This window comes from Mus caroli, chromosome 1 (genome assembly GCF_900094665.2).
Source record: "Mus caroli chromosome 1, CAROLI_EIJ_v1.1, whole genome shotgun sequence".
NCBI classification, from domain to species: domain Eukaryota; kingdom Metazoa; phylum Chordata; class Mammalia; order Rodentia; family Muridae; genus Mus; species Mus caroli.
In genome coordinates this window covers 85,551,544-85,579,152 of record NC_034570.1, presented here as the reverse complement: position 1 = coordinate 85,579,152, position 27,609 = coordinate 85,551,544, and the positions used below count along the sequence as shown (strand labels likewise).

General features: G+C 47.3%; 1 protein-coding gene across 10 annotated transcripts in view; it reads left to right on the top strand.

Annotated features, from left to right (window-relative positions):
- The first annotated feature begins 5,572 nt into the window (after positions 1-5,572).
- Kif1a (kinesin family member 1A) overlaps positions 5,573-27,609 on the top strand; it is an 88,338-nt gene continuing 66,301 nt past the window's right edge. For 6 of the 10 annotated variants that reach the window (XM_029477009.1, XM_029477003.1, XM_021177060.2 and 3 more), the window contains exons 1-2: positions 5,574-5,693; positions 25,300-25,464. In XM_029477009.1, coding sequence (XP_029332869.1) covers positions 25,359-25,464 — 106 coding nt within the window. In that variant the 5' untranslated portion in view covers positions 5,574-5,693; positions 25,300-25,358. Of the gene's footprint in view, positions 5,694-25,299; positions 25,465-27,609 lie in introns of all 10 variants that reach the window. The other 4 variants (XM_029476984.1, XM_029476980.1, XM_029476973.1 and 1 more) reach the window with 1 other exon arrangement.

Below are 27,609 nucleotides of genomic sequence, written 5' to 3'. Positions count from 1 at the left end.
GATGCTGTAACAGAATAGTCAAAGCAGGTATAACTGGAGGGCAACACAGTCCATCATCTTTGTCTGGTATGTGTGATCCGATATGAACTCACCTCTAGCCTTGCTACCCCCAAGGATTAAGGAATAGGGTTGAAGGTTTCCAGCTTTCTGGTCATGGTTTAAGCTTTCCATGACAAACCTTAAACTGCCCAAGAGCACACCTAATTTTGCTCATTGGAACAAGACACACTCAATGTTCTCGAAGGCTCGAAAGGAGAAGCCCAGTCTGGGAACCAAAGATTTGGTCTAGGAGAAAAATATGGAACAAAAGATGGTGCTATACTCAATAAATGATAAGAATTGTAGAAACTTTTGGGGATAGAGAGGGATAAGACTATTTACCTTCTAAGTCACAATTTCTTCTCTTTTCTAGTATAGATTGATGCTTGAGTTGGAGCACGAGTGTGTGGTCTTACGGCCAGGGGAGCTATTGTGGTGCTTTACTATTATAAGTCTTGTTTATATGGATTTTGCTGTGTGCCCAGCCCCAGGCTTGGCATTCACTGGTACTAATTCATTTTGCTTTGAACACCACTGCCTGAGGGTGATTTTGCTCTCCCACTAGCAGAGGAGGCCTAGCACAAGGGATTAAAAACCTGCAGAGGTCACACAATTGATGGAGGGTTGGATTAACATCTGCCCAGGTTGCCCCAAGGCTGAAATTGTCCAGTGAGACCCTACAGAGAATCTCTTTCCTCTGTAGTAGAACGGAAAGCCAAACGGTTATTTATTTACTTATTGGATTATTTGTTTATTTTTGTACTGAGGACCAAAATCAGGTCCTTGTACACGATAGACAAACATTTGACTACTTAGCTGTATCCCCCAGTCCTGACTCCTTCCATCCAAAGAATTTAGCCACCATGTAGCATGCAATGTAGTACTGGGTTCTGCCCAGTGATGGTGCGATTGCTAGGTTATTATAACCAGAAAACATGTGGGGGTTCACCAAGGCCTCCTGACCAGGCATTCCTCTGACTTCCAAAAGGGCTTCCATGGGCATCTTCCTTTCATGGCCGCAGGTCACTTTAGTCAACACTAGGACACTCTAGACTATTTTTATGTTTGAAAGAATGTGAAATTCTCCTGTCCAAGTCTGTGGGGGTGCTGCTCCTCCAACGATGCTCATTTGGGTCCCAGTTGATTTATTCACAAAACCATTCCGTTTATACATATTTTCAAGTCATTCGTGTAGAGTGTTTCTCTAACTCTAAATCTGTTATTTTCCCTTTTGTTCTAATTTTATGTTTCTGTATTCTCTCATGTTTTCTTTGGGTTCACCGGTCCACAGGGTTTCTTTCCTGCCTTCTCCTCCTCTGTAGAGTGTATGCGTGCATATATGGTAAAATCTCACTCTGTAGGCCAAACTAGCTTGGAAATATCGGAATTCTCCTGCCTCGTGAGACTTCAGAATAATTTCCAGCCAGGGTTCATGTTAGAATACTTTACATCTCATAAATAATGTAGACATAAAAGAAGCTTCAGGAAGTATGGAGCTAGGCAAGGTTGTTACACACCAGAACAGAGACTCAAGATCATTCTCAGCTACGTAGCAGCGTCTAGACCAGCCAGGGCTGAGAGCTGGTCTCAACACAAAGATGGAGAATGAGACAATAAGGCCATGTATTTCAGAATGTGTGTTCACTGGTTTAAAACAAGGATTCAGGAAAGGAAGAAAGCATTTATGTCACAACTGTAGGTCTAGACAGACTGCACAGTGTCTGGGATAGGAAAGAAAGAACGGAAGTGATGCCCAGAAGATGAACACAGGGAACACACATCCCCGCTGGTGTGTGAGTCCTGTGCTCTGCACAATGAGAGCCCCACACAGAGCCTGACTCCGGGTGGCATTGTGGTCAGAGGGCATGGGCCTTTAGAAGGTAGAGGCTAGTGGGAAGCCCTTAAAGCATCAGGGATAAAGACTTGGCTTCAACACACTCCTGTAATGATCTGCAGTCTTCACCAGAGGGCCAAGGCTCAGGCTCAGGAGTCACCCCTCCCTGGTTGTGCCAGAAACTTCCAGAGTCATCTGCTAACACTGTTTTAGATAATTTATTATAGTAACAACAACAACAACAAAACTGACTCGTTGGGGCTGGAGAGATGGCTATGCATTTAGGAACGCTAGCTGCTCTTGCAGAGGACCTGAGTCTAGTTCCCAGCACACACACTGGGCGGCTCACAACAGCCTGTAACTCCAGCTCCAGGGGATCTGATGCCCTCCTCTGTGCTCCCAAGTCATCTGCACAAGTGTGTACTCACAAACATTTAAATGTAATTTAAAAATATTTTTAAAATTTGTATACAGGATAAAATAAAAATGAGTATTCTGTTCAAGGCAATAACCATAAGGATAAAAGTAAGCATAATTCAGCAGAACACAACCCAGTATATTTAGTGAGAAATAAGGAGAACACTATTGAATTAATGAATATTTTATATATGATGATATAGCTGATTATTATAAGTAGATTAAGTTAGATTTAAAGGTAGAAGCACAGTAGACTTAAAAATTCCAAAAATGGACTGGGCTGTGATGGCACATACCTATAGTCCTAACACTGGCAAGGCAGAGGCAGGCAGATCTCTGTGAGTTCAAGGCCAGCCTGGTCCACAGAGTGAGTTCCAGGGCAGCAAAGGCTTCACAGAGAAACCATGTCTTGAAAAAAAACAAACAAATAAATAAATGAATTAAAGAATAAAATACAGTAAAATAATAAAAATCCAAGTTCCAAGAGTGGGTTAACTAAAAAAAAGTACAGAAATTTTAACATAAAAAGCTAGCGGGGACAGGAGAGGCGGCTCATTTGTTCAGAGCACTGGCTGTGGTATAGAGGGCCAGGCTTCAGTTCCTAGCACGCACATGGAGGCTCCAGGGGATCCAATGCCCCCTTCTCATCTCTTCTGGCTCCTGCATGCACGTGGTATGCATACACATTTACTTCTGGCTAGGAACTTGACAGAGCATACTTTGTTGTTTCACTGTAATAAAGTTTAATTGGAAAATGGTAACAAAAGATTACAAATAAACAAACATAACAGGAAAGTAAAATTATTAAAGAGAGGTCACTAGGGACATGAAGAAACATTTAGATCATAATGACAGTGAAAACATAGGAGCAAATTTGTTAGGCATGTCCAAGGCAGGACAGTGGAAGGAGTCCTACTGTAAATAGATACTGTATTTACTTTAAATAGATACTGAAATTTTAAAATACTGAAAGGCTTTGAGAGAGCTACGAACAGAATCCAAAGATGAAGGAAATAGCAGATGACAAATGAAATAAGTAAAATAAGGGGGAAACCAAGAAGATGCACAAAACTAATGTTGGACTTCTGACAATATTTTAAAACCATACTGAAAAGAAATGGGAGCTGGGCAGATGGCTCAGTAGTTAAGGGTTTGCTTCAAAGGTTTGAGGGACTGGAGCTCAGATTGCCCCATCCCTGGACCTGCCTGTGTGTGTGTGTGTGTGTGAGAGAGAGAGAGAGAGAGAGAGAGAGAGAGAGAGAGAGAGAAGATAGAACACAGGAGAGAGAGAGAGAGAGAGAGAGAGAGAGAGAGAGAGAGAGAAGACAGAGAAGACAGGAGAGAGAGAGAGAGAGAGAGAGTAGATCAGCAAGCTCTGGGTGGGCAACTGAGGAAGACATTCTGTGTCAACATCTGGCTGTTACATGTGTGTGCACACATACAAAGCACCTGCACACACATGTGGTCTCACTCATGAATGCATCACGCAGACTCCACAAGTGGGAGGAATGTATATAACAGAGAATTTTTTAAAAGTACTGACACAATAGGTGTAAGAACTGTGTGGTGGTCCATCTTCACTGGCAACCTGGCTGAAGTTCAAACTACCAGGAGGACTTTGTCTATGAGGTGTTTCCTGAAAGGAGGAAAGAACCCACCCTGAATGTGGGCAGTGCAATCTCATGGGCTGTGGTCCTGAACGGAATAAAAAAGGAAGTGATCTGGGGCCAGCATTCCTTGCTCTCTGCTTCCCTACTGTGGACACGATGTGACTGACTGCCTTAAGCTCTGGCTAACTCACTCATCCTCCAAGAAACAAGCCTTCCCGCTGCAATGAACAGTATACTTTTTCAAGCCGTGCACTACAATAAACTCTTTCTGTCTGTTAGTCGCTCTTGTCACAGCAAAAGACCAAATTAGTGAACATACCTCCACAGCAATTCAAATATCCAAATGAGATGAGTGTCTAGAGAAAGCTGTGCCGGGATTAACAAGTGCAGCGGAAAATGGAGTCATAAACACTGTGCCTTTCTGTTCCTGCCATCCTTGAAGGTATCCTTATTCGGGTGATACTGAGGAAAGAAAGGGGTGAAGCTTCCCCCCACCCCGGCTTTGGAGGGGTGGGGCCGGAAAGGGGGTAGTCTCAGCCAGAAGATGGGGGTTCTGGCTGGTGCTGCCTACCAGTGCTGCTGCCTCTTGCTGCACAGTTGTCAACTGAAGTTGGGCCCCGCCTCACTCAGGCTGCTGTGGATTAAGTGGACAACCATTTAAAGTGCCCAGCAACTGCCAGGGGTAGAGGATGCTGCTGGCAGGAGCTTTTTGAAGAGGAAGCTTGAAACCCTAGTTTTATGGTAACGTGATGTCATCACTCCCACCACCGCAGTGCGGGGAGTCCTGGTGGGAGAGCTGACCATAGGCCTTATCCGAGTTACTCAGCCCTGGGCTGTGGTTGGCCCTGTAATTCACTGAGCTGCGAGCCAACCCTCACTGAAAAAGGAAAATCCGAGACTTGGTGAAGGCTGAGGTTTGCCATTGAAGATCCAGGGAAGCATGTGGGTTGAAGTCCTGAGGATTTAGGCTGGAGTGACCGTGTGTGATGATGGTCTAGGACCCATGGAACAGGGAGGGGGACAAGGAGGAGATCACCTGACGGAAGGATGTGTGAGGAAGAGGTGCGGGTTAGTCTGCTGTCTGTGGCGTCACCCAGTCAACAGAGCTCTCTGCAACGCTCTGACTTTTCTCTGGTGATATGGCCCAAAAGCCAAAAGAGATTTTTAAGACCTACCTGTTAACACTTGGAGTCTAAATCCCTAACCAGCCCCCAAATCCCCTCTTCAGTGAAAGATGCGCCTCAACCCCATCCTAGCCTCCCCCTTCCCCCCACCCCTGCCACGATAAGCCTGTGTTGATGTCTCTTGGTCCTGCAGATGGCTGTTTTACAGTTTTTATGATTTCAATTGAAAGCAGTCAGCATGAGGAAGGGTTCAGGGTCTGCAGGCAGGTTCAGCTGGACGCCACCAGGTCCCTCTCCTTTGGGAATGATAGGCACTGCTGAGCGAGGGGGTGCTGCACCCGATTACGGGCGTCCGTCTCCCACCTCTCACTGGTGATGTCACAGCCCTGCCCCAACCCCCTCCCGCTCCAACCTCGTCTCTTCTGTGCCGCTTTGCCCGTCCCTCTCCCTGTGCGACAAACCAGCTGGCGGCTGAGCCTCGGACGCAGCGCTCAGCCAACCAGCGCATCGGGAGGGGCTTGGGGCGGGCCGGGTCGGGGGCGCGGAGCCCGTCACGCGGTGCCATCGTCACAGCACCAGGAGCAGGCAGTAAGAAGCATCAGTTCCAGGATCGGGGACCCTCCCCGGTGCCAGTGCCCATGCACGGCCATCCCCAGTGACGCCTGAGAGGTAAGGATACTGCCCCCACGGTCTGTCGCCATCCGCGCTCATCATCCCGCACCTGTCCCTGGCATCCTGCACCCGCACTAAATGTGCATCTGATGGGAGATTCCGGACCAACGCCAATGTCCTTGTCGCAGCCCGAAGCGCGGGCTTGGAGCTGAGGCTTCCCTTCCCCCGACCTTCCCCCGCCTCTTAGAAGAACAAAGGGGCGAATTCAGGGGTGTCAGTGCTTCCTGCGAAGCTTTTCAGGGCCACAGAAAAGACTCTTTTGCTGAGGCGCGATACTTGGCCCATGTGGGTGGAGGTCGCCAGCTAGAGGAACAAGCAGATCTGGGCACAGCCTCCTTTCCCCGTATCCCTCCACTGCAGAGGAGCTACCCAGAGGGATGCGATAGAACCGCGGGGGAGGGGAGGCAGAGATGCCAAGTAGGGACCAGGACTAGGCTGAGGGGCGTCGAGACGGGGCACGGCTGCTGATCCAGGCCCTAGGGAGAGTACGCGGGGCAGCCGCTCTGGTCCCTGGTGGGGGAGGGCAGATGCTGGAGCCGACAGCAAAACAGGCGGGCGGGGCGGGGGATGCGGAGCCACGGCCAGGCACTGGCTTAATGCTGCCCATCACTCCTAGTGCTCCCGATGCTCCTCCCTTCAGAGACCCCATTTCCCTTCCAGAAAGACACAGTGTGGGAGGAACCACCCGCAGACACGCCTGGCGGCTACAAAGCCAGTGCCCCAGTAACAGGTGTGGTCCCAGGCTGGAGGGAGGGGGCTGGGAGACGCGTCGTCTGGGATGACAGAGGTCTCGGGGAGTCTGGCGTCAGTTGACTCTAGGAACATTGCCTGTGAAGACCCTCGCATTCCCTCATTAATCCACTCCTCTCCCCAGCTGCTTCCCTTGGGAAGGCCACCGCCCTCTGCTCCCGAAGGGGCAGGGACCACATTGGGATTAAGGGAGAGGGTGGGTCTGCGGTGCAGTGAGGTGCAGGCTGCTGGGGGCCACAGGAGCGGGAGCGGGAGGGGGAGGGGACAGAGGGATTGCCAAGTCATGGGGCCTGCTGGGCGCCGGCGCGACGTCGCCCGGGCGCGGACCCGATGCGCGCCCACGTCCCCAGGAATGGGAATTTTTTTCTCTCAGAGACCAGAGGACCCGTCCCCCAGTGGCTAGCCTTCCTAAGAGGGGACCGCATTGCTGGGATTAAAGGCCTGCTAGGGCAAGCGGATTGGATCAAGTGACTGCTGGTGGAGGAGGTGCGGAGAGTCGCTGCCAGTGCTAGTCCAATCCTGGGGACCCGCAGCCTCAGCGCAAGTTCTCGCTGAAGACGCGGTCACTCAGAGCTGGCCGAAGGCGGCTGCCAGGGCAACGTGCCCAGCGCCTCTGTCTAAGGAGGCAGCGGCGGCTTCAGGGAAGCTGTGGGGTTCAGGGGGGCTGGGACCGCACCTGCGGCGGCCATTTTGCAGGTGTGGCTGGTCACCTGCCCTAGTCAGGCTATAGGGAAGGGATGGACAGGACAGGCAGAGGAGGGCTGTGGTGCATACAGCAGGGTGAGGTGGGCTGTAGGGTCCAAGGCAGGCTTCAGATCTCCACGAGCATGGTCTTCCGGAGGTTCTTTGCTTTTGGTGGGTGGGGTCACTATCCAGGTCTTCTTAGGCAGAGGGTGGCAGGAATCTTAGGGTCCTCTGGGTATAAAACCTGGGAAGAGCCCTGTTCGCAAGTCAGGGACCCCGACTTGAAGCTTCCTTTTGTAGTGAGGGTGAATCTGAAGGACAGATTGTCCTTCTTGGTTTGTGGGCCACTGGTCATAGAGGCTGCCTTGAGAGGTCCCAGTGTGAGATTGAGAGCTGGCAATATGCCTGTGAGATCCATCCCCACTTCCCACCCCCAACAACGCCCCCCTCCCCCCCCCCCCCCCCCGTACTGCTCAGGCAGGCTGGGGTGCGTCTCTTCTCAAGGCTGCTAATTCCCTGCTCAGAGGGAGCATGGAAGCTGCAGACTGCGCCAGCCTCAGACAGGTGGAGACCTGTGCTCTGCACAAAGCCAGAGCTGATGTGTTGGATTCAGTCCCAGGCCAGTAAGAGGGGACTAGGTGGTCTAAGGATCCAGCCTGTTCTCTCTCTTCAGTCGATTGTGTTTTCTGCAAATGTAGCCGGGCCAGTCCTCCTGTGGGCTTTTGTGCAGGGTTTGGGGGAAGGGGCAGCAAAAAAAAGGTAGCAGATGAGGCTGACGAGCCCTAGGAAAAGTGCAGGAGGACCAGGAGGGTTCAAGAAAGATCATCCAGCACAAAGACTGCCTTTGGGCAGAGTCCATCGCTCTAAGAACTGGGAGGGGCCCAGTGGTCACCTGTGAACAGGGATGAGCCTGGGCCACTGAGCTGGCAAATGAGCATGTGATTTGCAGCATATAGAGGCCTGTATGTTCCCTAGAGCATGGGCAAAACCAGCGTTCTTAGGTCCAAGGACAGAGCTTCCCACTGTCCACACTGGACAGTACAGAGACTCCCCAGTGGCACCTGATGTAGCTGGTCTGCCTGCCACTTCACTCCTGAGCCCAAACCAGGGCCCACACTTGGCCTCACTCACTATTACCTTCCCAGGCTCATGGCGATACAAGGAAGGGCTGGCTGAGCCAGGCCTGCAGGTGAGGTTGCTGCAGGCCCGGAGGACCCAGCCAAGGTCAGCAGCAAAGGCTGTCCTGATTCCTTTGCCTCCTGACTCCTCTCAGTGCCTAATCCAGTCCCTTCAGGTGGCACTTAGTTCCTGATTACCTTCAGCAAAGCCTTTACAGCCTGCATTTAATCTTATCCCAGGAGTAGAGTGGGTAGGCCAAGGCAGTCAGATGGTCTGGAGGTGCCCCACCTAAGCTGGGTCCTGCTCAGATTTCAGGACTCACATCCACCTACCCAGATATCCTTAGTCCTAACCAATGCCCGGGACCCGCAGCAATGACAGGCCTGTTCTAGAAACAGGTAGGCAGTTAGGACCAATGACACTAAGTTGTTGAGTATCCCCCTGCTCCGGCTGCCAATGTTCTCAGAAGCTGGTTCCCAGGGCACTCATCTAACCTCTCAACATCCTGGTGTGAGATGGTGATAGGTCACCTATCTAAGGGTGGCTGGCAGGCAGAGACAGATTCAGGAGTTCTTGCACCCATCTAGGGCTTCCTGGGTACCATTAACCTTGTGCTGGGACAGATACAGGTCAGCTCAAAGGGAAGGGGCTGCAGGAGCAAGTCGGGGCCATTGAGACTCTAAGGGTGTCATCTTCTCCACATTTACCTCGTGGATACAAACACACCAGATACAAACACCATAGCATGTTCACATGTGTACACACTTGTACATGTCACACTCATGCACACAAACACACATGTGGAGACACATACATTCAGCATCCCTGGGTTGCTGGGTTCTTATTTGTTGTTGCTGTTGTTTTGGTTTTGAGTTTTGTCCTGTCTGAATCTTTTTTGAATAGCTCTCTTCTTCCAGCCTTAGCTCTCTCTGAAAGGTGTCTTGGGTGCTGCCTCCTTCAGAAAGCTTGCTGTTAAGTCACCAGCACAGAGGATGGAGACCACATCCCTCCTCTTCTCTCCTCTCTCTCCCTTGTAGGCTTGGGGCTGGAAAGAAAGCAGGGGAAATATATATGACACAAGCTGAGCTATGCTATTGTGTGCATTTCATTACCTGATGCTCTCAGATGCTAGTGAGGAAACAGTAGCATGCCCATTACTCAGATGCAGACACTGAGGCTCTGGGGAAGTCATGTTTGACATTTACAGACTCCAACCCATTGCTGCTCTCTTAGTGCCTTCTGTCCACCCTCCACCCCTCTCATCTGTCCTCCCCTTTTCTCTTATATCCCCACCCCTCACTTGGGGGTAGGCAACATAGTGTCACCTCCTACCATCCAGGAAGATTCAGTGAGCACCATCTTTGATATCAAAAGCTCAGGGTTAGCAGCTGGCTACACTGCCATCTGGACTAGTCTTGGGTCTGAATTTTTGAGGCTGTCTTCGCAGGGCTTCCTTCCCTTTGGGTGGAGCTCAAGGGTCACAATGGCCCCTGACTGTCCCTATGGTCCCCTCCCCTTGAGGGGATGAAGATGCCCAGAAATGACCTAGAGGGAGGGGTACCAGGACTCACCACATCCACTCACCTTCAAGTGAGCCTCAGTTTCCTCTCCTACTTGTCACCAGTTCAAAGTAAGACACTAAGACAGGGCCAGTGGGCAGCGGCTTCCGAGGTTGCTACCCTGGGTAGGGGAAACTCAGCAGCTTTGTGTTACTGGCTCTCACTTTCTGCCCACTTCTCAGTCTAGGACCACTGGCTGCAGGTCCCCAGCATGGGACAGGGCTGTAGCAACTACAACAGGTAATTCCAGGGCATGGAGGAGCACGGAGGAGCACGGAAGAACACAGGCCTGCAGTCTTGCTTGCCTGTGCATTACTTCTGTACTTTGGCAAGGCTCTCTCTTTTTAAAATACATATTTTTAAATTTAATTTTATGTGTACATGTGTTTTGTTTGCATGTATGTCTGTGCCAGAGGACCAGAAGACAGTGTCCCTGAACTGGAGTTACAGATGATCGTGAGCCCCTGTGTGGGTGCTAGGAATTGAACCCAGGTCCTTTGGTAGAGCATCCAGTGCTTGTAAACACTGAACCATCTCTCCAGCCCCTGGCAATCCGTTCTTGGTCGAGGTTTCTTTTCTCTAGACCCCAGATACCCTTTTTCTTAATAGAGTGGCTTTCTTTTGTCTCCAGGGATCCACAGCTCTGCTGAGACCCCCTTTTCCTGACACCCCAGGCCTAGGAACCACCTCCCTGTTTGTCTGATAGCTATTAGCCTAAAGCTCATCACCTTCCGTCAGTTGATCTCTACCTCTTGTCAATTCAAGCCTCTGATTCTTGGCTCCCTTGACTGTCTGTTTATGGTTTTCTACCTTGCTTTGCTGGGGCACATCCTCATGAGACTGACTATAAATGACGCATGAATCCATGAGTGTGAGGGGCTCTGCTCCATCCTTACCTTGGCAATGAGTCATTTCCTCAAAAACTGGAGGATGTGGCTTCTTAGGCCCGGGCATCCAGGCGCTTATGAGAGTCTTTATCTGTAACCCATACCCTTGGATAGGTCTCAGTGGGGCTCAATGATGCCTCTGGACCATTTCAATGGAAGATCAAGTCTCTGTAGGTTTTTGGTCTTCCCATCCTTTATCTCCTTTCTTCCTCAGATTCCAGTGTTGCTGCCTTCTTTTCTGTTTCACGGGGAACTTTAAGACATCGCTTTCCGGTTTTTGGATTGAAATTCTGTATGTCTCCTTTTCTACGTTCTACCTCTAACACATTCCCTTCCTTGACTCTAACTGTTCCCATCTCTGAGCGTTTTGCTCCCATAGTCGAAGACTCTTTTAATAGATGGCATTTGAGTATGTAAGCCGGGGCTTCGTTCACTTGTTGAGTGTGCCCGTGGCTTCCCTTTCCTATAGGGCCCATTTTCTGCTGCTTTGCTCAAGCTCTGCATTTGGCACATTTGCTCTCCTCATAGATGCTGGGTTCCTCCTTGGTACACACACATCTTTGGAGTCCAGGTGACTGAGGAGTGCTTGTGATTCATCTGCTTCCTGAGTGGGGTTCTGCCTGGAGCAGGGATCCTTTGCAGGCTCAGCCCCAGGTGATGGGGTGGCTGCTTCCAACTTACCTACCCAGCACCAGAGTTTTGGTGCCAGCCTCTGCCCTGAAGGCTGTATGTGCTCCTTAATATTTGTGGGAAAAAAAACCCTATAGCTGCCTGCAAATGATCCCAGTGGCACTGCCTATCCTGAGGTGGACAGTGGTGGTGGTGGGATAGAGTTTCAGGTTGAGCTATGAGTCTTTAACCTTCCTTTGGATTCTTTGGCTGCCCAAACGTGAACCCTGGGAAGAGTACGACAGGAGTGCCACCCTCCCCACCCCCAGCCTCTGCTTCATTGTATCACTTCAAAGCATTCTTTATTCATTGCTAGGATGACCCTACTGTGTTTTCTCCATTGTATGAGGTCTCTGCATGACTGGCAGGCGTGTGTGCCTGCCAGTGTGATGGTCAATTGGCTGAGGGTTCCCACCTCACTCTTTGCGGGTTTTGGGTGTGGCCTGGTCTGTCTTTGACTCTGTCATCTATTGAGATATGAAGAAAACCCCATTTCAGATGTTTCCCCTCTCATATTCTTTGAGAGGATTTAGTGCTCAGGAAGAGGAACTTGTTGATGCCATGTTCTTCAAAGTTTCTGGCGTGTGTGCGTGCCTGTGTGTGTGTGTGTGTGTGTGTGTGTGTGTGTGTGTACATATCAGCCCACTGAGTTATCTCAAAGGTAGGTAGATCCCTAGGTGAAGACTGCTTGCTGGGTTGCTAGGGAGGCCCTCACGTGTTCTCTGCAGTCTCACCCTTCCCTGGTGGCCAAGAGCACCTGCTACTCCTGCTCGCCCGACTTATCTGCGTGTGACTTGAATTCAAGTTCTGTAGCTTTCATACAATATCTGAGACCATACAATGACTAAAACAGAGGGGCTCATTTGGTCCACAGTCAAAGAGCATGGTGCCTGCCTTCGCGCAGCTACGGTGAAGGACTTACACTGCATCTAACAACAGCTAAAACTATCCCACTCAAGACAGAACGTGTGTCAGAGAGCCTCATTTTATATTAAAGTTGTTGTCATGATGAGCCATTAACCCGTGAATCCACACATGATCCATTTCCTCATCCTAAAGATGTGTTAACTCACGGCTCTGGGGATTAGGTTCGAGCCATGGCTGCGATCTCACCATTGCATCATGGTTGTCTCCCGCCAACTGTCCACAGGGATTTGACATTTCCTTGCTCTCCCTGTCCCATGTTGATACAGAAGCCTGAAATACACAGATATACCCCGGTCCATGCCACTCTCAGATACTGGTAGTAATGCCTTTGATGCCCCAGTTGTGGGCTATGTTCCCTGGCTCAGGAGCCCCCATGGCGGCTCAGTTTCCCTTAGACCCTGCCATTCCCACACTCCACATTAGCCTTCTCCACCACCATGCACATTGCCTTTGAGAGAGCTCACCCTTTCCACACCCTCTGGAGTGTAGTATGATGATGTTACCCTAACTACCCTTTAAAAAATTAAATATAAGCTGGGCGTGGTGGCGCACACCTTTAATCCCAGCACTCGGGAGGCAGAGGCAGGCGGATTTCTGAGTTTGAGGCCAGCCTGGACTACAAAGTGAGTTTCAGGACAGCCAGGGCTATACAGAGAAACCCTGACTCAAAAAAAAAAAATATATATATATATATAGATATTTACTATCTTGTGTGTATGTGTATATGTGTGTACATGCACACATGTGTGCAGGTGTTTGTGAGCATGTGTGCACACACAGAGGTACACAGAGACCAGAGGAGGGTTTGGGTGTCCCACTCTCCTCTTCCCCATCTTGCTCTTTTGACTTAAGAATCTCTTACTGACTTTAGCTCACCATTTTTTCAGTCAGGCTGGTGTAGGTGGGTTTCTATCCCTCCCTGCATCACCTGTTATATGTCTCTGTCTGTCTGTCTGTCTGTCTGTCTATGTATCTATGTGTCTATCTATGTATCTATCTATGAATCTATTTATGTATTTATGTAGGAATCTATCTACCATCTATCTATCATTCATTCATCTATCTATCCCTCTATTTACCTATTATCTATCTATCTATCTATCTATCTATCTATCTATCTATCTATCTATCTAATCTATCATCCTCTATCCATCTATCATCTATTATCCACCCCTCTATCATCTGTCTGTCTATCGCATCTATCTATCTATCTATCTATCTATCTATCTATCTATCTATCTATCTATCTATCTATCTATCTGTTATCTATCTATATCCATCCTATCATCCATTTATCCATCTGTCATCTATCTATCCATCCATCCTATCATCCATCTATCCATCTGTCATCTATCCATCCATCCATCCTATCATCCATTTGTTATCTATCTATCTATCTATCTATCTATCTATCTATCTATCTATCTATCTATCTCTCCATGCTATCATCCATCTATCCATCTGTCATCTATATATCATCCATTCATCTATGTGAGATCACAGGTAGCTCAGAATGATCCTGAACTTGCTTTGAGTGGAAAATAACCTTAGACCCCTCATCTTTTTGTCTCCCTTTCAAGTGCTGGGCTTACAGGAGTCGGTTCACCACAGCCAGCTTCCCACTCAGTCCCAGTACTGCATTGTATCTCCTGATTTACATACCAAGACTCAATGTGTATGCTTGAAACCGTGTAGGCTATGACCCCATAGAGACCTGTTTTTCCTATAGACATGCAGCTGATAAAGTTTAGTTTATGGAATGAGCACAGTGAAGGTTAACATTAGCTCATAATACTGTGAAGCTATTCTAATAACAAACCTTAACAAATTTAAAACATGGAAAGTTCTAGTTTTGCAAATTTCCATTTAATATTCTTTGGTCATGGTTGACCCCAGGTAGCAGAATCCAATTGTGTTAGCTACTCTTACAACATTCACCCATGAGAATTAATGTACAAAGGGATAGTTTGGTAAGGCTCAGAGTTTAGGTCTGAGGTTGCATGGCCGTATTACTTTGGGTCTGTGTGGAGACATCATGGCAGGAGTTCACTATGAGCAAAGCCATTTTAATCTCATGTTTAGGAGAGAAGAGAGGGGCTATGGTCTTATTCCGGTCAAGTACTTCCTCAGCGACTAGAAGACCACCCATTACATCCTCGCCTAAAGGTCCCATCACCTCCCAGTAGTGTAAGCTGGAGCCACATGGTCCAGATGCAAACTGTAGCCCCGGGACAGTCAGTGACCTGTTTCCCTTCAGTCTTGTTATTGTCGTCCCTAGTGTCTTATTCTCCCACACACATTTTAAGAAGCAAGTTGCAAAGTTTAAGAAAAGAGATTAAGAGATCATTTGAAACTTTGCTGGAGTCCTAGATTAATTTACATAAAAGTCAACCAACATTCTTGAGATTTTTGGTTTTCACAAAAGGTCATAATTCAGAATGGGGAGGTGGCTCAGCTGGTGCCAGGCAAACAGGATGACTTGAATTCAATCCCCAAGCACGAATGCTTGTAAGCTAAGTGCTGGGGAGATAGGGGCAGGAAGGCTCCTGGGCAAGCAAGACAGCCAGCCTTGCTGAATGGATGAGCTACAGGTTCAGTGAGGCCTCTGCTCTCCACATGCACCTGCAGGCAACGCGCGCACGCGCGTGCGCGCGCACACACACACACACACACACACACACACACTAAATTGGAAAAGAAAAGGTCATAGTTCTTTATTTAGCTCTTCTGTCATGTTTCTGGCAAAGTTTAAAGTTTTCCTTATTTGTGAAAATTTCATGGGCTCTTTAGTGATGGTCCTTAGGTACTTTGTAGCTTGGTTACTACTTTAAATGGTATTGTAAAATGTTTCTAATTCTCTGGCTTGGTGTGTATGGACAGGTAGATTTCCAACAACGCTGAAGCTTTGAGCATTATTTGTGGGAAATCTTGGCATCTATGCAAATGAGCAAATAGACTGGTGACTATCTGTGAGCTCTCTCTCTCTCTCTCTCTCTCAGCTTTGTTTATTGTTTTTTCTTGTCTTGCTGTGTGGCTGGAACCTCTGTAACAGTTAAGCAAAACTGAGCTGGTCCCAATTGTTTTATAGACGGAACATTATTTTCCAAGTCACCGAGAAGTGTAATGTCTGGGTGGGTTTCAGTGGATGGCTTCTGGGATTTAAAAATCAATTTTCTTCAAATATTGCTGAGACACTTATCATATGAGGGTGTAGAAGATGATTGATTTATTTATTTTTTAAAAATATCTGTTGAGGGTGTTATTTATTCCCCCATTCTTTGGGTGTGTGATGAATCACAATGATAGATGTCATTGTTAAGATTTATCCTAATGTTTCAGGAGTTCCAGGTTTTCTTGATAATTAAGTTTTTTTAAAAAAAAAGATTTAAAGATGTATTTATTTTATTTATGAGTACACTATAGCTGTCTTCAGAAACACCAGAAGAGGGCACCAGACACCATTACAGATGGTTGTGAGCCACCATGTGGGTGCTGGGAATTGAACTCAGGACCTCTGAAGAACAGTCAGTGCTCGTAACTGCTGAGCCATCTTTCCAGCCCGAAAATTAAGTTTTTAAAATTAGATTTTCCTACTTATCTGTTGTGTGTGTTTGCGCACTTGAGAGGCGTGGTCATGACTGTGAGTTGGTTCTCTCCTTCCACCATGTGGGTGCCTGTCATTGAACTCAGATGGCTGGCTTAGTGGCAAGTGCCTCAAACCACTGAGCTATCTTGTCACTCCAGTGCTAAGCTAATTCACTGGGACTGAGTGAATTTCATGAGTGAAATTGTCCTGTAATATCTATTTTTCTAATTTTCCTTGCTTAATTGGTGACCAAAGTTCTATTATTTCCAGCGAATAAATTGGAAATATATACTTTCTCTCTGCATCCCTTTTCTTTGACCTCTTGCAGTCTATATAAAATTTGAATTATTGGGGCTAGAGAGATGGCTCAGTGGCTAAGAACATTGGCTGCTCTTCCAGAGGTCTTGAGTTCAATTCCCAGAAACCACATAGTGGCTCACAACCATCTGTAATGGGATCTGATGCCCTCTGCTGGCATGCAGTTGTACATGCAGATAGAGCATTTGTATATGTTAAGTAAATAAATAAATCTTTTGGAAAATTTTTGCATTATTATTTTTAAAATGTATGGTACAACACACTTTTAAAGTACTACTAGTTTTTTAGAAAAATATATATTGATTATTATATAATCATAATACTTACATAATAATTATAAGAATTATTATTTATATTATTTAATTTAGTTCTTCTCTTGAGTTAGAATCTTGCTTTGTTGCCCAGATTTGTATCAATTTCCTGGGTTTAGTTGAATTCTGCCTCAGTCTCTTCACTGCTGGAAATGCAGACACACATAATGGTGCTGGGCTTGTGGGTAAATTTTTAAATAATTGATTCAGTTTTATCTAATACCATAGAAAAATTTGTGTTTTTGCTGACTGGATTTTCCCTAGTTACAGCTCTTCCTGCTTCTTGGCACATCTAATATTTATTGGCTCTAGACATGTGTGTGTGTGTGTGTGTGTGTGTGTGTGTGTGTGTGTGTGTGTGTATGTGTGTGTGTGTGTGTGTTTCCTACTCTGTGGTTCTGAGTTAGACTCTTTCTCTCTAGAGCACACTGGATGTTGCTCTGGCTGGCTGCAGCTCCCTAGAGGGACAGCTTTGTCCATCAAAGCCCATTAAGTTTTTCTAGAATAGATATCTAGGGTAGACATCCTACAGAGAGGAACCCAGGATTCTTTGGTGTCTCCACGGAATCCCTGGGGTGGAGAGGACTCTGTATCTTGGCTGACTGCATCACAAATACCTCCTTACTTGGTGCAAGTGTTGGGGATTGTTTAGCCTTTAGCTGCTCTGTCCTTTTGTCTCTGGGTCACATAGCCATGGATTGACCCTGCAAGGTTCAGGGGCACCATGGGCAATGTTTGGAGTTGTGAGCAGTCTCCTCCTTTCCAGAACTATCCAACCTCCTCACCGAACTCCGAGAGCCAAGTCTGCTTCCCGTGACTCCATCCTGGCTGGAAGCGGAAGCCCCCATTATGGTTGCTAATAGTAATTTTTTGTTATTGTTGACTAAGAATTTCTGTAGCTTCATCATGACTTCTTTGGTGTATCCATTATTTAAAAGCTTATTAAATTTTTAGTAAAATTTCTAAATATATGGGTTAGGTGTTGTTGTTGTTAATATTTAGTTTGTTTTCAAGGGAAATGATCCATCTGATACAATCTAAGTTATTGGGAGTTACTTTGTGGTCAGCTAAGTTTTACATTTCTAAAAGTTCACATTTTACCCTATTGTTTTCCATTACTGCTTTCTTCAGTGAACATTATGGCAACTGTGTCTGGGCATTTAAAACTCTAGCATCATTCAGGATGCCATCCCTGCCTGCTCCCACTACCTGCCCCTCTCCCTTGACTCTAGTAAAATTAATTGCTTGGCAATCTACACTTTTGAGTGTACATGTTCTGACCATCTGCACTCCCCAGTGGGACATGGGTGGTGGTACTTTGTAGGAGACCTTTTCTCACAGGGGCTTCAGACTTGATGCCAAGATCAGCTCAGGTGCCGTGGAAACTGCAACCTCATGAGGACCAGCCTTAGTCTCAGACTCTTTGACACTCTTGCTTTGCCATTCTTTGTGTCCTTGTGTCTCAATGTCATTGAAACAATCTCCTGTGTTTATCCCTTTAATAGTGCACCGATCTGTCCAGTCTCACAGACACTGAAGGTAGAGCTTTGAAGGCTTGGCTGTCCTGTGGTAGCTTGTAGTCATGAGTGGTCCCAGTTCTCTGGTGCCTGGCATCCGCAAGGGCTCTTGCCTTCCTGCGGACGTGGGACCTTTATTTCAGGAGTGCTGGTTATGCACTTTTCATTCAGTTTTGTTTCCTGAGTAGTTTTCTCACTTGTTTCTGATGTGTTATTTGTCCTGGATTTCTAGATGCTCCGTAATGTGGGCCAGAGGTAGCTGTCACCTCTACTGTTCTCTCTACTGAGAAATGTCCATTTTAGTGAGAAAACTTACTATTTTCTACACACACACACACATTTGACAACCAAACATGAATCTTTTGTTATTGTGTGCTTGGAGAATGTGACTCAGGCTCCAAACCTCCTACATCAGCTTCCTAAGGGCTGGGATTACAGGTGTGTGTGTGTGTGTGTGTGTGTGTGTGTGTGTAATGACAGCTAGTTTGATTTTTTAAGACAGGGTTTCTCTGTGTAGCCCTGGCTGTTCTGGAGCTCATTATGTAGACCAGGCCGGCCTTGAACTCATAGAGATCCACCTACTTTTGCTTCTCCAGGCTAAAAATAATGCTTTTTAAGTTAATATGTACTAGATTTATTTAGAAAAGTCACCAGCTTTTGCTTCCAGACTCAATTATTTTACCTGTGTAGGTTTTTTTTTTTTTAACACTATCTTCCTTTAGCAAAATAATGGGCTTACTCTGTCAGTTCTGTTTTAAGCATTGTGTGAGGAGACGGTTAAAGCATTTACCCTTTGTGCTTTGTTTATTTCAATGTCCTGGTTTTAGCATTCACTCATTCATGCTCTCTACCCTGAAATTTCATTGGAAACGAAAGTGAGCCAGACCTAAAAATGAGAGCTGGGCTTTCCATGAGGATGCCGAACAGGAGTGAGCACAGAGCTACAGAGCAACCAATCAGTGCCCATCAAAGGGAGAAAGCCACCATCATACAGAGCAACCAATCAGTGCCCATCAAAGGGAAGAAAGCCACCATCATACAGAGCAACCAATCAGTGCCCATCAAAGGGAAGAAAGCCACCATCAAGAGAAAATAAACCCTTAGAAAAGGAAAGAAAAAAAGATCCTTGATGAACATAGAAGTCAACATCTTCAACAAAATACTCAGCAAGCCAAACCATGGTAGAAAGTTTCCCCAACATTACCCTGTAAAGTGCTGGCAATGTAAAATGCGACTGCTCGGCAGTTGAGAGTTCATGCTGTTCTTGCAGAGGTTCAGTTCCCAGCATGACGCGATGCTTTACAGCCACTCATAACTCCAATTTTTCTTCCAAGCACTAGGAAGATAATATACCACAGTCAAATGATATTATTTGCTCGCAGAGGTCAGAAGAGGGCACCAGATTCTCTGGAACTGGAGTTATGGATGGCTGTGAAGGGCAAAGTGCACTGCTGGGAACTGAGCCTCTGTGAGAGCAGCAGATGCTCTCAACCACAGAGTGGCTTCTCCATCCTCATTACTGTACAATGCAATGCTGGGGACAGTTCTACCATGGAAATTATGAAACACTGGTGGAAGACATTCTGTTAAAATATTCATAACTGCTGAAAAAATTTAGATCCATTGTAATCCCCATCTAAATGCCATTGACAACTGGAGTGGTTGTAGATGCTGGTAGTCCCAGTATTTGGGAGGTGGAAGCAAGAGAGTTAAGATACTGTTCAAGGTCATCTTCAGCTACTTAGAAAGTTTGGGGCCAGCAAGGGTTACAAGAGACCCTGCCTCAAAAACAAACAAAATCAATGCACCAATGATATTCTTCAAAGAAAAAAAAATAGTGCTTATTTACATGGAACCAAAGTAAACCCTAAATATCCAAGACTATCTTGAGCAAAAAGAACAAAGCAGAAGGGATTATAATACCTTAGTTCAAAATGTATTTCATATCTGTTGTGATCCAAACCGCATGACAGCAACATATACCCAGATGCACAAGCAAACGGAACAGGATGCAGAGCTAGAAGTGAGCCCCGTGTCTGCAGCCAACTGCTTTGGACAAGGGCGTAAGGACAACCACACACTGGACTTAGAATGGAGGGTGCACGTCTATAATCCCAGCACTTGGGAGACAGAGACAAGCAGATCTCTGTGGGTTTGAAGATAGCATACATAGTGAGTTCCAGGGCTGCCAGGGCTATCTAGAGAGACCTTATCTCAAAATAAATAAAAACAAACAAACCAAAATTAAACCAGCCAACATCAAACCAACCAACCAACCAACTAACCAATCAACCTACCTACTGAACAAATAACCAACCAACCAACCAACAAACCAGCCAGCCAACCAATCAACCAACCAACCAACCAACCAACTAACCAACCTACCAAACAAACAAACAACTAATCCAACCAACCAATTAACCAAAGAAACATACTAACAAACAAGCAAACAAAAAGAAAACCAAAAAGAATACACACACAGGGAAAAGGACAGTCTTTCACAAGTGGTGGGTGCTTAGACAATTCGCCGTCCTGTGCAGAAGAATGAAGCTAGACCCCATCTCTCACTCAGTACAAATAGCTCCAAACAGGTTAAGTGCTTATATGGAAGATCTGGCGTGTAACTCTCCTGATGACATAGGAGGAGTGCTCCTCCACATTACAATCAGCAAGGAGCTTTTAGAAAAGACCTCAAAGTATAGGATGCAAAGGCAAGGCTAGGCAAATGGGAGTCATTTGGCTGCTGTACAGTAAGAGCAATCAGGAACCACCACCTGACAGAGCAGGCATCAGCAAGTGGCTCTGTCGGTGGCAGCTTCCGAGACTCATGGCTGTGCTAAGCATTGCTTGTCTGTTGTCTCTGGGCTCTGTTGAGTCTGGAAGGCCTTGCTGAGGTGTGCTTATCGTCTGAGGCAGTCCTGTTTTCTGGCACTTCTTGCTATGTCCTCATATGGGGGATGGAAACTGGGTTCTCTCTCTGGCCTCCTTTGTGAGCCAGGCCACCATAGAGGCCTCACTCTCCTCACTCAACTACTTTCCAGACATTCCCATACTTTGGAGTTTGGGGTCTCAGTACACAAACCTGAGAGGGACATTCAGGCTAAGCCTCCCACCCCACCTGACCTCTGACCTCTTTAGCTTTTGGATTCCCATTGCACACTTCCCACTGACTTCCACATTGATGCTTGCCCTGTTCATTTACGGCTCTGTCTAGTGTCTTCACCTGTCCATTTCATTCATCACATTTTTTTTTTCAGTTTGAGAATCTCCTTGTGATTCTTTATAGTTTCCAAACTGGGGCTGGAGCCACGGATCCGAAGCTAGAACACTTGTTTGCTCTCGCAGAGAATCCAGGTTTTGTTCATAGCGCCCACGTGATGACTCATACTCCAGGTTGAGGGGATCTGATGTCCTCTTCTGGCCTTATGGGCACAGGCAAAACACTTGTGCACATAGACAGTGTTTTGAACTTCAAACAGAAAACTAATTTTTTGATGAAATTCTTCCCCTCATTGACATCCTGTCTCCTTTACTGTATGATTTAAACATGCTGGCCGTGATTATCTTAAAGTCTATGTTGATAATTCCTAGGTCTGTATAGTGGTAGAATGTACAGGTTTTTTCCCCCTCTTTTGAAATCTTGGTTTTCTTCTTCATGTCCCTTTATGCCCTGCGACTTTTTATTTTAATGACATTTCCCAGACTCTTAAAAATATTGATTTATTTTTTATTTTATGTGTATAAGTATTTTGCCTGCATATATATATATGTGGGCACCATAGGCTTGCCTGGAACCCTTGGAGGATACCAGAAGAAGGCATTAGAGCCTCTTGGAATTACCTATGACTTTGAGATGCCGGGTGGGTGTTGGGAATTGAATCCAGGGCCTCTGTGAGTGCAGCAAGCTGTTTAAACTGCTGAGCCATCTCTCCAGCCACAAGCCTTGTGACTTTTGATATGAGGGCTTATGTTACTGAGATGGCATCCACACCCTAACATTGCTGTGGCCCACTGCAGATGGGTCATCTCTTCTAGAAGCTTCAGTCTCAGATCAGTTGAGGCCAGGTAGTTGCAGTTCTCACTGATGGGGCCTTGTCTGCTGGGCTCTGCTGTGTATTTGTGGGCCTCCAAGGCTGGCTTCCACGGCCCCTGTAGTCTGCAGCGCTTGCCTAACCCCGTGGAAGTCTTTGACTTTCTGATGCTCTTGGGTTGAGCTCTTACATTCTACACCTTGGGTTCAGAACTTGCCGGATGTCTTCCGGGTAGAGGTGCCTGGGTGTCCACCTTGTCATTCCATATCCTCTGAGATCTTGGCTTCCTGATTGTTTCTCAACCACAGCACTGTAGGCTTTTCTGTCACTCAGCAACAGCTCTCTGTCTGGAAAGACTCCAGTCTTTCAGCCTCTTACCACCGCGTCCAGAATGCAAATGGGCCAGCAGCCAGCACTGATCAGTGTTTTCTGCCCTGCAGCCAGCCCCTGTAAGCCCCTGCCCTAGAATCCTGTTCCTCCCACTGCTTCAGTAACTTGCTGAAGATTTGAACATTTTATCTGCACCAGATACCCACTTGCCCGGGACAGGAATGCCAACTTCCTGACGGAGCATTTTGTTCAAGTGGAACAGCCTTGTGTGTTTGTGCTTCTAAAAGAAAGTTCCAGCTTATGGTTAAATGTGGCATAGCCAATCGTCCATACTAACCTTAATTTATTTTTCACTGCATGTATGCAAGTGTTTTGCCTGCATGTGTATCTGCGTACCACATGTGTGCAGTGCTCATCCCATGAAGTCCAATAAAGGACATTAGAGCAACAAATGATTGGAAGCTGCTGTGTGAGTTCTGGGACTCAAACCTGGGTTCTCTGATAGAGCAGCCAGTACTCTTAACTGCTATTCAGTCCCCTGAACTGATCTTGTAAAACATTGCTTGTGTGTGTGTGTGAGAGAGAGAGGGGGGGGAAGGAGAGAGGAGAGAGGAGAGAGGAGAGAGGAGAGAGGAGAGAGGAGAGAGGAGAGAGGAGAGAGAAAGTCAGTCCACGGACCTGCTCTTTCTACACAGAACACCCCTTAATTTGGGTGTCAGCTTTAACTGTCAGGTTGGCATAGCCTAGACCAGTGGTTCTCAACCTTCCTAATGCTACGGCCCTTTAATACAGTTCCTCATGTTGTGGTGACCCCAACCATAAAATTATTTTTGTTGATACTTCATAACGGTAATTTTGCTATAGTTAATGAATTGCAGTGTAAACATCTGTGTTTTCTAATGGCTTTGAGTGACCCCTGTGATCAGGTCATTAGACTCCCAATGGGAGTCATGACCCACAGATTGAAAACCACTGGCCTAGAGTCATCTGAGAGGAAAACCTGGATTGGGGAATCAGGTTGCCCATGGGCATGTTTGTGGGGAACTGTCTTGATTACTATTTGATGCAGGAGGGACCAGCCCATTGTGAGCCGCACCACCCCTACGCAGGTAGTCATGGACTTTATAGGAAAGCTAGCTGACCATGAACCTGCAGGTGACCCAAGCCAACAAACAGCATTCTGCCATGGTTGCTGCTTCAGGTTCTCACCCCGCCTTCCCTCAACGATGGATCGAGGCCTGAAAGCATCAGACAATAAATCCTTCCCTCCCCAGTGCTGCTTCTGGTCTGTTTTAAGCACAGCCACAGAAATAAAACTAGAACAGATCCATAGCCAGCCTTTAAATGAGCACAGCTTTATGGTGTGTGTGATGGCTGGGGGTGGGGTGCGGCCCATTCTTTGTCCTCGTTTTTTTTTTTTTCCCAAAAATCTTATCTTGCCAGATTTCACTGAAAATCCTGTTGGAGTATCTGGGTCACAGGAATCGAACATCTGTGCAACTGAATTTGAGGAGAATGAAAAGCTTATGACGTCATCTGTTCTCATAGACATTCTCTTCCTCTCTAATGATTTCCTCTTTCCGGGCCTGGGGTTATTCGGTCACAGGATACCACCTTGAAGGGCACAGGGTGTGCTGTGGCATACATGTGGCCTAGGACTGATGTCCCAGGGCTTCACGGGCTTGCCTGTGTCCACCTTCCTCCCTAGCTAGGATGTCAACACAAGGAGACATGGTCTGCCTGCCCTTCTTGGGTGCCCATGCATAGTCTTGGAGAAGGTGCTATCAGAGAGTGGCTGGCACTGTGCCTGGGGCTGGCTATGGGACCTGGCATGAGGAGTGAGCTCAAGTCCAGCTCCCAGCAGTTTTCCTTCTCGGTGGATTTGTCTACCACAGTGGTAGGGAGATCTGCCCCTCTCCTGCAGCCTCTGAAGGAGCTGCTTACTGAGGTCCATCAAGCTGCAGTTCCAGCTTAAATACGGGGTCATTGGCTTCAACCCTACCCTTTCCACACCAGACTCACCCTCAGTCCAGGGTGAATCACACAGCCAGAGAAAGGCAGGACCAAGTTCAGACTGAGACCTGTCTGTTTCTAACCTCTGCCTGAGGAACCCTGTAGGTGCATGGATCCCCACTTTCTTCTTTTTTTAAAATTCAGTTTAAAATGTTCTATACAGTATATTTGGGTTATATTCTTTCTCCTTCCCCAGCTCCTCCCAGTTCTCCCCCTATTTCTACCCACCCAACTTCATATTCTTTATCTTAGGAAACCAACACAGGGTAGGGGGAATGCCCAGGGAGACCCCCACCTGCTCAGGGGGGAAGGGTGGTGGGAGGGGGTGACAGGGAGGGGGACAGTGAGAAGGATGTAAACTGAATAAATAAAAAGATAAAATTAAATTAAAACAAACAAGAAATACACACACATACACAAGTAAACAAAAACAAAAAACAACAACACCGTCTGTTTTGTATTGGCCAACTATTCCTGAGTGAGCAGCAGGCCCTCCTGTGTGGTTGATATACCCAGTGTTACCCATGCTCAAAATCCACACAAATTTAACCAAGACAAAATCCCAGCACTGAGAAAGGGAAGTGGGCATAGAGTCCCCCTCGTAACCAAGAAGCCATTTTCAAATGACAGCTTCTGGGAAAGGGGAGACAGTTTTCTTCACCGGAGGGTCACCTTCTTCTTCTGGTGCTGTTGGACCCCTTACACTCAGCTTAGATCTGTGCTGTTAAAAATTAGTGCTTTTCTTACCTGTAGCTACCTGCTCCCAGTTCTGGGTCCTGTTGGTTGGTCACCACGTGGTCACTGGGGGAGGTTGAAGGGAGTGGAGAAGGGCACAGCCAGGCATCTTTTGACAGCCTCTTTGAACATTGCTCCTAATTTGTGTTTCTCTTTCCCTGCAACAGGTGACTCTGTCCTCTCTGGGGCAACTGCAGCTGCTGAACTTCCAACCAACTCCACAGAAATGGCCGGGGCCTCTGTGAAGGTGGCGGTGCGTGTCCGCCCCTTCAACTCCCGGGAAATGAGCCGAGACTCCAAGTGCATCATTCAGATGTCTGGAAGCACCACCAGTAAGTACTGGTCGTCATGGCTACACCATCAACTGCTGATCACAACATAGGACCATGTCTACTAGCCAGACTCAAGAGCCAACCTAGCCTAGGTCCGAGAGTCCCGAGCCTTCCTCACCCACATGGTGTATGGAGGTCCCAGGGCTCACCATAACTTGACCACAGATGAGGGATTGTCAAAACAGAAATCTGTTCTCAGGTTCCGGAAGCCAGACATTCAAAATCCAGGCATGGGCAGGGTGCTTCCCCTCCGTTCAGGGGACCACGCCTGCTGCCTCTCCAAGCCCCTGGAGGTCGTTACCTGGCTGGGCTTGTGGCCACGTTGCTCTCCCTTCTACCCACATTGTCACACGTGGCCTCCCCGCTCTCTGTGTCCCTGTGTTCTGGTTGTTTGAGATGGACCCTCAGACTGTATCTTAAGCTGGATTAATATCCACACTGTAGCCCAGGCTGTCCTTGAACTATTATGTCAGTTCCATATATTGTAATTCCAGGTTGGTCTGAGACGCAGACACATGCCACCATGCCTGGGTGTATCTCTGTGTCCTCAGGTGGCCTCTTTACAAGGATTTAAGGCACAAGTTAATTCAGTATGCCTCCACTTTAATCACAGTCTTTATGATCTCGTTTCAAGCCTGCAGTCTCAGCTACTCAGGAGGCTGAGGCGGGAGTCTCATCTGACACTTGGTACTTTGGGTACCGTCGTGAGGGTTTGTCAAAGAAAAAAAGATGCGGTTTCCAGATAAGACCACAACCTAAGGTTTTAGAAATATGAATTGCGGGGTAGGATGGGGGTGGAAGCCAACACTATTTAACTTTGATTATAGCCTTTGGGTTCCAGCTCGCCCCTTTGTTCTTTGTTATGGTTCTCATTTGGTCATGTCAGACTGTGACAAGTGGGAGGTGTGGTCTAGTCTTGGGGAGTATGAAGCAATAAACCAGGGGACAGCCCCTTGCATAAAGCTGGGGACATAGACCTGCCCCCAAAAGTTCCATAAGCAACAGGATCTGACTGAAGTCTCTGAAGCGCTTGTCTGCTTTCTTAATGAGATGTGACTGACAGGCAGAGAGGTGGGCAGATCACAGTGGGAGGCTCCCTGGATTTTCCAAATCTGACAACCACACCCAGACTGAGGACAGAACTCAGCAGGGCCATCTGCCTCGGCAGTCCCTGCATTCCTCCACTAGGGGAGCTGTTAGCCTTGCTTCTGACTCCCCAGGTTGTCTGCGCTCACTTTGGAGGTCCTCTGCAAATGGCCCAGTGTTTGAGTGGACTCTGCTGATGACAATCCACCTAAAAAAGCTTAAGTTTTAGGATAAGAACTGGTCATCACCTCTGTTCAGGGTTGTCTGGGCCTGGTGGTCATGTGAGCCTGGCACTCACGTGGGTTCTGCCCACTGCCTTCCACAAGCTTCTGCTGGTACAAATTGTACCCGATGGTTGGCACCAACAGCGACCTACGTGGTCCCTCCTCAGGGGGTCAGGTGATGACAGGACTCACACGGTGCTCTATCATTTCTTAGTTCACAGGCAGCTGCTGGAGTTGGGGGTCTCAGATGTGTCTGTTTCTGCCTCTTTGGGTGACCACTGGTCCTATGGAGGGAGGAGGAGGACTTTGGGACCAGTATGAGTGCCCCAGGCACCTTTTGTTATTCTGTAATTGTCATCTGCGTGAATAGTGTTCTTTGTCTGAACCTTCCAGAGCTAGCAGTCACGTCCTCAGTACATCTGTCTGTCTGTCGCTGACACAGCCAGCCTGGGCCAGTCAGTGGCGTTCGTGGGCTTTATTTACGCTCCGTATCCTCACTATTACAACGGACAGGCTACACCTCTTGTGTTTATCTCTCCTTAAGTCATACTTTATACTCAGAGGTCACGGAGATGATGTGGGTTCTGGATCAGTCATGTCCCTCTGCAGGGACTCAAGGCAGGCTGATGATGGGTCCCTGGGCCACTTTAAAGAGTCATCCCAGGATGTTCCCTGAACTGAATTCTAGAAGAGCCAAGGATTAAAAAGCCAGGGAGGGAGGGACTCCACTGTGCACTTGGCTTACTTGGAACTGAGCTTGGTGGGTCATCTCTTTAGGCCTCAGTTTCCCGACCTATGCGAAGGAGTACTTGATGCTTGGTATTCCCTACGGTCC